Here is a 13,220-nt window from a genome sequence, read left to right on the forward strand (position 1 = left end):
TAAATACAAAAGATAATTTTCCCTCATTTTCTTTCTTTCTACAGTATGTCGTCATTACTGTTTGTTTGAAAGCTGGTTTAGAAACCACAGCATGGACTAGAGTAAGCATTCCTCAGAAACTTTTTTGTTATTCTTTTAACTTACTCTTTCTTGCACACTGTATATTTTGAACATGGAAAAGGTTTTTCTTAAGTAATTACTGAAATAACTTGGGAACATAACCTGTTACATACTCTATATGGCAGTAATGCACAACAAAAGCTATTCAGTAAATGAGCAACTAGTATGTGATCCAAAACCCAATGAAGTCAATAGGGAAGAAAACCATTAACTTCAGTGGTTTTGATTTAAAACTTTGCTTTATGCTTATATACTTGCCCGTGCCATTTTCTTTGTTTTTTTCCAAATATTATCACTTTTTGTGAACCAAAAGATGTGTGTTAGATCTGAGGATAGTTGAAAACTGTGTGCATTCTCTGCACTTCAGGGTCTCATGTCATTTACTGAAATGACTAATCACCCTTTGCTGTCCAAAAGGTAGATCCAGAGGTGCAGCTAACTAGTTTTGGGCCCTAGACAAACCTCCCTAGGAGGGGCCCAAGCATCAGGGAGCTGGGGGTGGGGAGGCTGATTAATCTTACCTGCCCCTGGGACTCTAGCTGTTGCTGCTGTGTTGCTATCTGCCCGCCCCTGGCTGTTGGTGTCATGGTGTCCCATTCTCAGCTGCTAACGGCCACTTCTATTGCCCAGCTCATACTGCTGGGAAAAAGATTCCCCTGACAGCTGCCATTCCAATGCCCCCTCTAAACTGGTGTCATGGTCAGCCATCCCAAATTACAGTACTGGGTAGATACCCCATGGTGACTAAATCTACAGCAATTCCCTTCTCAAATCCAGTGATTTTTCTGCCTTGAATACCTCTCAATTTCTTTTTGCTTTTAAAAAATGCTATATTCAGAAATATTAAAACCCAAATTTTGGATTATTCCATTTTTTGCTCCCAATTTAAAACATTTTTAAAGAGTCTTGATTTTCAGAAAGCGCGAAACATCCACATCCTGACTCTCAGGCTTGTTTGAAATTGAGCACACTAAAAACAAGACCCATCTGAAATTGTAGGCCCTTCAGTATTCCTCACTTTCATACGTGTTAACAGTTACAAAATCCTTAGGATAGAAGCTATGTCTATTTTAAATGTCTGTAACATGTGTTGCACAGCATTATTCTTATTTCCAGAGCAACAATCAAGTTACACAGCAATGCAGTCTAGTATTCAGAGTGCAACCATGTGATTGAGGGACTTCTGGCTGCTTCTGCCATTGAGACCCTGTTCTCCTAGACTCCCCTAATGGGCTTGACCAAGTCTCTTAACTTCACTGCCTCAGTTTACCCAATTTAAAAATCTTTCATAGGCCCACTCTACACATGCAGTTATAGGAGCCATGGGATCTAATGTGTGATCCACACAGTCACACAGCTTGCCATGTGACACAGTGACACATGCATTAGATCCCATTATGCTTTATTTCCAGAGCAGGAGAAGCCTGATCCTGGGCTCTCCCTGCATTGAAAACAAGCAGGCTTCCACAGCTGGGAGCTCCCTCTGCTGAGGGGCCTCCCAGCTGCAGGGAATGCACAGTAGGGCTGTGCAAAGCTTTGGGTGCAGATTTGATTTGGAGGAGATTTGGCCCAATTTCAGCAGCCAAATCTCCGAATCTGAATCAAATCAGGAGACCGAGAAAAAGGTCCAAATCAATTTGAAACTCTCTGAATCAATTTGGAAAAGATTTGGAGAGCTTCGAAGATTCAGGCAGTCCCCGCTCACTGCCGGAGGAAGCTGTACCTGAACTCCATGCTGGTAAGTAGGGGGCGGGAGAGGGACGACTGGAAGAATGGGGAGGGGACCATGGGGGGACCCCACCATCCCCTGCCTGCTCCCCCGCAATGGCTGCCCTGCCTGGCCCAGTTCTTTTAAAAAAACAAAAAAAACAAAAACACAAAACCCTTCACTCGTGGGCTGCTGCCAGGTGGGATGGCGATCCCTGCTGCCCCCACTGCATGGTGGGCTCTGCCACAAGCCCCCATCCCCTGCTCGCTCTCCCTGCCCATGGTCCCCTGCCTGGCCTCACCTTCCAGCTCTTTAAAAAAAAATTTTAAAAAGCCCTGACTCACCAGCTGCTGCAGCAGCTGTCGGGGCATCTGGGGGCTCGTGGCAGAGCCCCCATAGAGTGCAGGGCAGTGGGGATCGCCCCCCCCACCTGGCAGCAGCCAGTGAATCAGGGCTTTTTTTTAAGAGCCAGGAGCTGGGCTGGGTGGGGGGCAGCCATTGACGCAGCTGAGAGAGCAGGCTCGGGAATTGGGCCTGTCTGATTCAGAGATTCGGCTGAATCAATTCAGGGCAGTGATTCGAATCACTGAATCAAATCACTGTCCCCCGAGCTGGCCAAATCCGAAGTGAATACTAGCTGCTTTGCACAGGCCTAATGCACAGCCCTACAGCTGATGGGACTCTCAGTCCCGGCAACTGTAGGGTGCTGCTGCGATCTCCCATTCCTGGGGGTGTGTGAAGCATCCCACAGCTGGGAGATCACAGCAGCTGTGCTATCCCAGCTACTGTGTGGAGTCCTCCCGCAGCTGAGAGATGGCAGTGGCTGTGATCTCCCAGCCCCATGGATGCATTGTGCTCCCCAGGGATTGGAATATCTCAAAAGCTGTAGTCTCTGAGCTGCAGACTGCCTGCACGTGCAAATTAAAGCTGGATAGAACCCAAATATAAAGTTATATATTTTCAAGCAATAACTTTGTAGCTGGTTGGACATTCTAAGGTGCCACAGATACTTTGCATGTGTAGCCAGTCTAAATGTATTGTAATTAACAAGTTAATTGCATAATAGATAGAACATGTAGAGGGGCTTACAGCCCTTACACAGGGATTATTAGGGTTAATGTTTGTGCTTTAGATTGAAGATGAGAAGTGCTATTTAAGTGGTTCATTTTATTTAATACCTCTGAATGTGTCAACATTCTTTGCCTTGTTTCCTCATCAGAAAACAATGAAGGGCCATAAGCACTATATTTCTCATGTTGCCTGTGCATAGGGATTTTTATTATTATTTTTCTTCAGAGTTGCATCATTTTAACATGAAAAAGCACTTGTTAAAAATGTACACTACCACAAATTTATAAATAAACAAAAATCAGCTACATAGACATATGGAGCTTCTAAAAATCCTATTATATTATGAATATTTTTTCCTCACCTCTTCTCTGGCTAATAATCCCATGTGAATGAAAAGACAACAATTTCTATTTACTTCTTTTCTGAATTTAGCCAAAAATGGTACTTATTTAAGTTCAGTAAATCCCTGTGGTGATAAATTCTAGAACTTTATGGAGAAAAGTTTAGAATGGGTAAAAAAAAAAAAACCTTCCTCATGGTTTGCTGCTTCTTTCTTTTATTTAAATGCAAGTCATGTTTCTGGTTGGGTTTTTTTTCTTCCCCTTGATTGAAAAGAAAAAAAAAAAAGTATCTAAATATGCAGTTCTGAACTCATTGCTCAAAGCTTGGGCACTGTAGTGATTTGCTTCATCTTGGGGCTTGATGTTGGTAACAATTATTGTTTCAGCTGCAAGTGAATCAACACATGAAGAACCTTCAAATTACTCAGAGTATTAAATGTATGACTTTGAGTTAAGCTTCTTCTCCATCATCAAGTGGATTAGTTACATGTGGTTTAGCCTCAAGAGTAAGGGGGAGAGAGAGGCTCCACCAACATGAAAAACATGATAGGTTGAAATGAACACACTAAATAAATGACCAACCTAGTAACACAGCAGTTCTTATCCTGACTTATCTGTTAGATAGCAGATAGAGAAGAGGTCTCGCTAAAGGTAGTTCCATGATGTCCAGCAAAAACTTCACAGTAGCAACATTTAGAATTTCTCATTTTTTGTTTATATTTAATGCTGCACAAGGCTGGTGATGAAACACTTATAGCTCAGTGTGCGGGCCGGGGGCAAGCCAGGCCCGTCTTTGCGCACGCAGGCTGTGGCCAGCAGCCCGGGCACGCGGGGTCGGGGGAGACCGTGCAGCGGCAAGGCACACACGGGCTAGAATTAGTCACAGAGGTGTAATGGTTGATTTAAAGATTATTTACTTACACCCAAGATGGTCGCGGTGTAGGCTGGACAGTTTCCAGGTGCAGCTCCGCTTAAATTCTCGTTGGAGGACTACGACAAATTCGGTTCTTTGGCCCCGGAGTTGTTAAGGCTCTGCGGGTTCGGCAATTTCTTTCCCAAGGAGTTGTCGAAGCTCCGTGGGCTCTGTCCGGTTCTCAGGCCCCGGAGTTGTTAAGGCTCCGTGGGCTCAAAAATTGAGTATATAGGAAAGGGATACGTCTAGGATTGCGCTCGGCGACGGGGAGAGGCTAGAGGCTGTTTAGACCTCTGTTGCCTGCTTAAGAAATGCGTTGGGTCCATGAGGATCGGCAGCGCTTAGAGATCTTCATGCTCTCCGAGTGATTTCTCTCCGAGTGATTTCTCTCCAACTTGGGCGGAAGCCACCCAAGCTCTTTATACGGCTAGCAAGCCAATCACTAGCCGTTATGTGTGCATATATTAGAATCGGCCAATAATGTGGCATGAACTCTCATACAAATGGCGGGAACTCCTTTGCACCGTGCATTTCTGAGATGCAAAAGAAATGCACCATGCAAAGAAAGCTTCAAATTGGCGGGAAATTCCCCGTTGCACCGGAGTTCTCTTCTGCAGCAGAGAACTCCATCGTGCAAGGAAGCTGCAATTTAGCAGGAACATAATTTAGCGTTGCCGAAGCACGCACAAACAAAAACTCACAACTTTGGGTTGTGACACTAAGTTTCTTACATCAGAAGATATTGCAGAATAATTTAGATAAATATGACTCGGAAAATAGTTGAAAAGAGAGAAAACTAGAAACTGTGGGACAGATTTTCATTTGACTTGCATCTACCATTTTTTCTTACATTCCACATATCCCCAAATAAGACATGCACCTTGTTTGGGGAATGCACAGCCATTAAGGTGAGGATGGGAATGTTAAAGTTGTTATGAAATTAAGCATCTCATGAAGTGAGCAAAGAGAAAAAGAGGTGATATAGTGAGAGCAAGTGGTAAACACTTCTTAAAAAGTCAAAGAACAGCCATACAGATTTTCTCTTGCTCATTTTTATTTGTACTGTTTTTGTATCCTCAAGCCTTTAGTGACTTGGAGCAGAACATTCAGCCTGAGCTGTGCTGAGTCTGCTGGCTGATTATATGAAATTACTGTAGCTCGGGGTAAATCAGTCTTTCCTGAAAAGATGACATTTTTTCAGTTCTTTCTTCCCTACCCATGTAAATTGCACTTTTCTTTAAAGATGAGCTCCTGCAGCAGTTTTACAAGGGCTGTATTTTGGGAGCTGCTGAGCACCCTTGATTTCCACTGAAAGCCCCAGTGCCAGAGAGCATATATGTACATCCCGAAATCCATCCCCAGTTAGGTAAGGGTTGAAGCAAGCGTTCACATGTTTTTCTGAACTAGAACCAAGGTCAGTGAGAGTTGATGACAATGACAGCTTGTGGGTTTGAAACCACTGCAAACTGCTGGTAGCTTTTACCTGGCTTCAACTGATGGAATTTGTTCTGGGAGCTTGAGTCATTTTAAAGTGAAATAAATATTTAAAACTGTTGCCAAAGAGGCTTCTTGGGAGGCAGCGTGGTCTGGAAAAAAAAGCACAGGTTTGGCAGAGGGGAGCTTGTGAGTTCAAGTCTCTGCCCATGGCTAATGCCTCCAGCTTTCGGCTTCAGTTCTGGTGTCTATAAAACTGAGTTAATATTTTCAGATCTCCCTCATCAGAGTGCTTTTAGGGTTAAATAGTTAATATTATAAAGCAACTTGAGCATACTTAGCTGTATAAATGCTTAATACTATAAGAAGTTGAAATTTTACTGTTAAAATGATTTATTATAAAATTCTGTGCTAGTTTGTGTTGCATCTTTGTTTCCTTTTAGTGATTTCAATTTTACCTTTTAACTCTCTACTAGCCATCAAACTGCTGTATGTGTGCATAACACTGCCAACTGGCACACTTAGTTCCAGGTGAAATACCTGATGAGGTTTTAAAATGTTTCACTCAGAATGGTAATCAACTTGTTCATAATGTGGACTAATGTTTCTTTCAACGCATGATCGTTATTAAAATTAAATTATATTAATAAGAAAATACTCTGAATGTCTACAGTTTCTTTCATCCTAGGATGTCAAAGAACCTTACTAGCATTAATTTAGTCTTATGTCCTAAATGTAAAGCAAGTATTATCAAATTTATTTAATGGGTGAGTAAGTTGCAGCACAAAGAGTTTAAGTGATTTGCCTCCCCTGCCTTATCGCAGTAGAGTCAGTGACAATTTCAGAAACAGAACTGACAAGTCCTGTCTCATGGTCCGTGTCCTCTAGTGACTAGATAAGTCTGTCCTTTATAAATGGCTCCACCTGTGAGTGGTACCACATGAAGCAGAATGTATTTCTTCAGTATTCAAAGTATTCGCCTTAAATGTCACAACTCTCCTGTTCCAATAATACATGGAATTATGACATCACACCATCTTGTATTTATTCAATATATGGTATACATTTGTTTTGATCATGTTGCTTTTATGTGGCTTCCTTTACTGTCATCCTGTCTGGTTTCTTTGTTGTTTGCATTTTTTGAATTTAAACTGTGGACTGTTTGGGTGTCTTGCCTATCTACATCTCATCTGGCACTCCTTTAAAAAAGTAATCAGTAAATAACAGATTATGCTTATTGTTATTAATTTGTAAAAAGAGAATATGATTCTTGCAGAGTGAAGGTTTCTTATTGGAGCACCTGGCTTATCTGTATACATTCTGTGATATAATGAATTTGTGAATATGACCTTTAACCCAAGCCTTTGAAAAGGTTCACCTAAAGCTTTACCTAAGCCGGCATGTACCAGGAGGAAAATAGAAACCAGGAGTCAGACTAGATAAGTCAGAGTTTTGTGAAAGTCTGAGTTTCTGGAGCTACAATAAAACAAATTGGCTAAGAAAGCTATGTGTCTTCTCTGTCATGGAGAAAAAATTAAAGAGGGGAGCTGCTATGTGCTCTTTAAACAACCTGTGCTTCTGGCCTAAAACCAAGTACAGTATATAGCTCCAAGTGAGACCTGCAGAGACTTGAATGGAAAAAGAGTGAGTAGAAAAAGAAAAATAATATCTGTGTTAAAAAGAGAGTGGTACTATGTTTACTCCATTTCTCTCTCTCTTCTGTCCTTACAGTTTAGTCACCTGGCAGTTTGGGGAAGCATGCTGCTCTGGCTGGTGTTCTTTGGAGTATATTCTACCATCTGGCCCACTTTCCCCATCGCACCAGACATGCTTGGGCAGGTTAGTTTTAATGCTTAGGTATGGGAGATTGGTGGGCATTCATCTTAACAGCAGCATTTTGCCTTCAGTACTTTAGGCAAGTTATGATATCAGCAGTGCTTCTACAACAATAAAATGATGCCTGGAAAAGAAAGGCCTGCAATAAGGGTACTTAAGTTGTATTTAAAACCTCTTCTGTGTTTGTAAAATTCAATACCGATTTGACTTCAGTTATATACAGTATTTAAAATGTGAGGCATATACTGTATGGAAGCTTCAAGTTGGGTGGATGCAGGATTGTGCCTTTCATTCCTACTATTCCTTGAGATTTGTGTAGTAATGAAGGGTTGACAAAATGGCAGACTAATACTTAATATTTTTAAAAATATAGATCCTCTGCCTGCTTGGTTTTCTATTATTCTATTTTCCTTAACTTGCTAAAAATGAACAAAAACCACACCTGAAGACAACTCATGGGATCACCAGGAGTTAGAAGGGAAGCAGATATATTATTGGTCCCTTTTTGCAGCATTAGTGGAGTTTTGGATTTGTTGATTCAACGTCAGTTGAATTCCAGGTGGTAAAATTCTCCCTTTGGTATCATTATTTCAACCCTTGGTTAACTGATTGAATCATGAGCCTGTCAGAATCACTCAAGAGCCCAGAGAGGATTTAAAATTAGAAGGCTCTCAGGAACAATGGAGGGTTAATAAATATACAGTAAAATGCCATTTAGAGCAAACAGAAATGTAATCCGGGTCAGTAACCATTAAAGATTATTTTGCAGCAAGTTTGGAGTTATAAAGATCTAAAGATTTAATTTGTAAAGATGTTACTCTATATAGAGAGAAAAGGACAAAAACAAAATGGTAGGAGTTTTACCAAAGCACCTAAGCACATTTAATTTTTATAAAATGTCATCCTTACATATCAGATAATATGACAAGCAAAGCAGCACAAGCCTAATGAATGATGTGTAAGGTTACTTATCACATAATTTCATGTAGTAAACAAGAGCAACTCTAGCATCATTCTGCTTCAGGATGGTTCGGGCCTAATAAATATTTTATTATATTGTAGTACGATGCAGAAGATAATGGAGGTTGTAGTATATTGTCATGGACAGCTTTCTAAAGCAAGGAGAAAGAGTGACAGCTGACACCATGGGTTCAGCTAGCATATGACTGACAGAGACAAAACCAAGTTCCTTTGATAGTATTTCTTAGTGATCCTCAGTGTGTTTCACAATGTACATTTGCATCAGCAGCTCTTACTCACATTTCCATAAATTAAGCTGAAATTTGATTTAGAGTATCACACGCAGCTATGAATTACTTTTGCAGTCCACCACAGCAGACTTGTAATGCAGCCATTAATGTGTCAGCATTTTTAATGTGCAAATGTCAGGGTATGCTAGTCCTGCATATTAGAAGGCTCAGCTATGGGGTTTACAATGCAGTATATTTCAGAGGACTTTTTTTTTTTATTGCAAAAACAAAAAAATTCAGCATCATAGTTGTGGTTAACATCTGTTCCAGCATAACCCACGGGTCCCAGAACAAAGAAGCATGGTGTTATGTAACATTTTATTTTTGCCTCAATACTTTTTCTAGAAAATGTTTTTTCTATTTAAACTACGTTATTTTATACTCTTTTTGGTTTTCTGAAACAAATGATATCTTGAGGTATGACATTAATATCTTGCTGAGAGTAAAACAATACTGTCGATTATTCTCATAGAGAGCACAGCATTTACATTGTGAGTGACTGAGTGAGACCATTAAGTGTAGTCCAATATTTGTGGAATTGTGTTCCTGGATCAGTAATCAGCTCTCAAAGATGTTAAAGGGTTGTTCATCATCTTAGCAAGAATACAGACGAGGTTTGTGGGGAAAGGTAGTTAGATTGAATGTGCTGTGTGGGTTTCAGCATAAGATTACTTTAAATAATACCATCCTGTCATAGTGTTGTTACATATTTTTCAACTTCCAAAAATGAAAGAAGACTCCTAAGTTAGAGGGAACTTGTGTAGAACCTGCCATAACTTGCACAGAGGCTCTTGAGAAATCAGTTGCTGTCATAATACCAATCCATGGTCAAATGACTTGGGACCATGCTAGACTCCAGACTGAAAAATGGATGGTTTTACTCATTTTCCCAGACTAGTTCAAATATCCCTTTGTTCCTGTTGTTTTGCTTTCTATGGTTGTAAGTAATCAAGATGTATAAGAAAGTGGGAAATGAAGAACTTATGTTTTATTTTTTTAAAAATCCTCCTTCATTATTGCATTTATCGACATTATATATAGACAAAATCAAAGTTTAAGCAGACTACACCTGCTGACTTTAATTAAAATGCTAAACTAGTGCCCATATCAATGAGTATTTCCCACAATGAGTCAAAAACATGACATGCAAAACATTTTATTCCATTTATTCACTAAATACTTGCATGGAGACTCTTAGATCATTGGGCATCTGAATAGATGTATTGTTTCTGCTGGGGTTTATTAAACCATTTTGCTTAAGTATTTCTTTCTCTTGTCCATTATATTTGGAGTGTTCTCACAGAGGGGAAAATATTGTTTAGCTTGGGGGCAAAGGGAAACAACTACTAGAATTAAAGAATTATTCAATGCTATCAAAGAGACAATGGATTTTTTTTTTGTTTCCTTTCAAGCACTTCATAATACAATAAATGGAACATAATAATAACAAGACTAAGCAGTGATAAAATCCCAGCTGAACTTAATGGAAGCTTTCCAGTAATAAAAGACATCTGAAACTGGAAATAAAGTAGAAAAATCTTTGGTAGCTTTGGGGGCTTTTAAATCTATATGATCCTTTTCCTAAACAGAACCAGAAGTGGATGAGTGCACCTCCTAAAGGCTTAACATGATCTATGCTTGGTCCTCTTTTTTCTGGAGGGTCTTTGCATTATTTTAAGAAAAAATCTACCTTTTATTATTCTCACAAGGTAGTAGAATTCAAGAAGGAAAGTGATCTACCCTCCCTGTCTCTGCTTGCTCTTTAGAGTCAGGCGCATATACCAATTTACACTAGATATTTTTTGAGTGAATGCTTCTGGAAGCAAACCATGTTACATACATTTAATACCAAGCTGATCTTTTTGCCTTTTTTACTAGGTAGAAGTTACTGGCACAAGTAGACCTGGACTGTTTCTATTTTTTATTCATTATATATTTTGGCTAGATAGTGCCATTAAGAGAAGACAGTTGCTGAGAGATACTGCCCCAGGGATAGCACTATGTGTTTCCCAGATATGCAGAAACTGCTTGCCGCCTTCTGAACTCCTTCTGGGGCTGCAGCTATTAACCCCAGCCAGCCTGCCCAGTTGGCTAGTGGATCAACCATAGCTCTGTCTTCCTACCCCTTAGGGGGGACTGGAACAATTCTGCCAGTTCCTTAACTGAGTCACATAAGTGTTAGGAGAAGAAGCTGCTTGTCCTTTTCTGTCGAACGAATGCCCTTTGTAAAGTCAAAGCAGACAGGCTTTGGGCCTGTATGAATGAGAATAACATATGGAGTTCTACTGGTTAGAATAAAAAGAAAATATAAGCCCTATCAAACCTTAGGTCTTAATCTGTGTACCAGCTGGGTCAAGAAGACTCCCAATCCTTCCTTTTCTCATGTTATACTATTGTTTACTTAGGTGCTTTATGGGAAGCTTATGCATTTCTCTGAAGCATCTGGCAGTAGGTATTGTTGGAAGCCGGAAACCATTGATCTGTTCTGGTTTTGTAATTTCTATATCATCTTCTCCATGTAACCCTCTTGCATTTGTCTTTGCCTCATTAATCAATTAATCCTGTCATTAAAAGGTCTCAAAGGTGATTTGCATAATACATAGGTTTCACTATCAACTTTTTATTTTTTTCCCTTTCTTTCTAAAGAGTCTTGTCCTGTGGTTAGTCTGTGGTGTGAGGCATTCAGTGTTTTGGAGGTTTTTCCTCACTGGATGATATGTTGTATGCAATCATGTCTAAGACTTGAGGATTTAAGGCTTGTTTTGACTGAAACCATGCTATTGTGCACACAGATTGACGTTGCCATTTCCACTGTCTTAGATTTGAGGTCATTTACTGAACTTGTTGTTGGAAGGGCAAGAATTGATACTGTCCCTTAGTGTACATGTCCACTTCTAGCTTCAAACAGTTGTGCTTACAGAAAAAGAGGGACAAAGAAACTAAGAAAAAGCAAGAGGAGATTCACTGACACGTTGACCAAAAATCATATTTGAAAGCATCAGCTTTGCCATTATTAAGTGAAAACAGCTCAAGGGTCAGGGCCATTTCAGTGGACCTCCTGCATGCATATATACTTTGAGAGATTATTCCAGTCTCTTGTAGCAATGTCAGTCTTATTTTTTTTTCTTTTTCCTGTTTTGTTTTTCAGAAGTCCACTTGGGCTGAATTAAATAAGGTCCTAGGTGCTAGATCTCTCACTTGGCAGGTCTTTGGCTCTTACATAACAGTTTAAGAAAGATTTTAAGGCTTCTCCCCTTTCTGTTTTTTACTTGAGACTATTAAAATCCATTTTGAAACTGCAGTGGAGTGTCCTCTTCCATGTCCCATGGTAGTGCTTTGGTAGATCTATTTCTTTGTGCCAAAAGTATGGCAAAAGAGAAAGAGGTATCTATACTTGGCAGAAGCTTCTTTACGTTTCCTGCTCAGGTTCCGGTAACCTGATGTAGCCTTCCTCAGTCCTTTCATCAGATGTCTAACTTTTGTAGAAATAATGGTTTGACTGGCCAGGACTGTGAAATTATAGAGGAAACTATTGGTTATGCAAACAGTGATTTAACTAAAATCTAGTATGATTATAATATTGGACTCCTGCTGAATTTATATTAATGCTAAGTAGTGGGGAAAGAGGAGCCTGTGCAGAAGATAAGCCTCATTTTTTTTCTCAGTGCTTCATATTCTTTAATATTTCAGTGGCCGTGATAAACCAACTTCATACTGCTGTTCTTCTAAATCTTTACTCAGCTGTTGACAATTTTACAGCTTAGTGTACATACTTGTGTTTTCCTGACTATTTTACTAGTTTCTTTTTTTCAATTTATTTTTTTCTTGAGGTTTCTGTTGTTGCTCTTTTTGGTTTCTCATATTTCCATGCTGTTTGGCCCTGGTTAGAAAACTGGGCCTTTTGATTGTGATTTGTTTGTGTACAATCACTTGCACATTACGTGGTGGTGTCAATGTTTTAGTCTATGGAAACTGCATTCAGACGTTAGTCAAAAATTAGACTTCTGCCTGCAAAGTGAAGTTCACAGTGCCTGCTGATCTTGTTTATTTTTATTATTATGCACAGTGGGTCTCCGCAGCATTTGATGTGGCTTGGGAACTTTTTTTAGTGGAGATTTGGACTGTGTTTTGAGCAGACAAATTAGGGTAGAGTAATGAAGTATGCATACATTTTTAATCCTATCTGCTGAGGGAATGGTTTAGTTATTTTTGTAATCCATGAATGACCTTAATAAGCAAATCTGCCTTTTTAGGTCTGTGACATTGTCATGCTCTGGTATTCACCCCTCAGAAAAGATCAATGAAATGACATTACAATAACTTTTAAAGATGTATTCTGAATGTAAAATAATCTGAATACACATGCATTGTTTTCTAAAACCCCAAAACACCTCTCTGGCAAATGACCCTCCAATCTCTCCTGGATGTTTTTTTTATCGGTACACAATAAATTTGTTACTCATGAATGTATACCTCAAGGAGGCCTTAAAGATGTGCTGTTCCTTGCAGCTGTACCAAGATTGTGTCAGCTTTTCCAAAATTAAAAA

The 13,220-nt window shown here is 39.7% G+C and overlaps 1 protein-coding gene across 4 annotated transcripts in view; it reads left to right on the forward strand.

The window, feature by feature from the left end:
• The window catches only part of ATP8A2 (ATPase phospholipid transporting 8A2), a 555,201-nt gene that overhangs the window by 414,909 nt on the left and 127,072 nt on the right, over window positions 1-13,220 (forward strand). For 3 of the 4 annotated variants that reach the window (XM_014595931.3, XM_059720367.1, XM_059720356.1), the window contains 2 exons: window positions 45-101; window positions 7,319-7,426. In XM_014595931.3, the coding sequence (XP_014451417.2) occupies window positions 45-101; window positions 7,319-7,426 (165 nt within the window). Of the gene's footprint in view, window positions 1-44; window positions 102-7,318; window positions 7,427-13,220 lie in introns of those variants that run through there. The other variant, XM_059720374.1, reaches the window with a different exon arrangement.

Source organism: Alligator mississippiensis, chromosome 1 (assembly GCF_030867095.1).
Source record: "Alligator mississippiensis isolate rAllMis1 chromosome 1, rAllMis1, whole genome shotgun sequence".
In the NCBI taxonomy this organism is placed as follows: domain Eukaryota; kingdom Metazoa; phylum Chordata; order Crocodylia; family Alligatoridae; genus Alligator; species Alligator mississippiensis.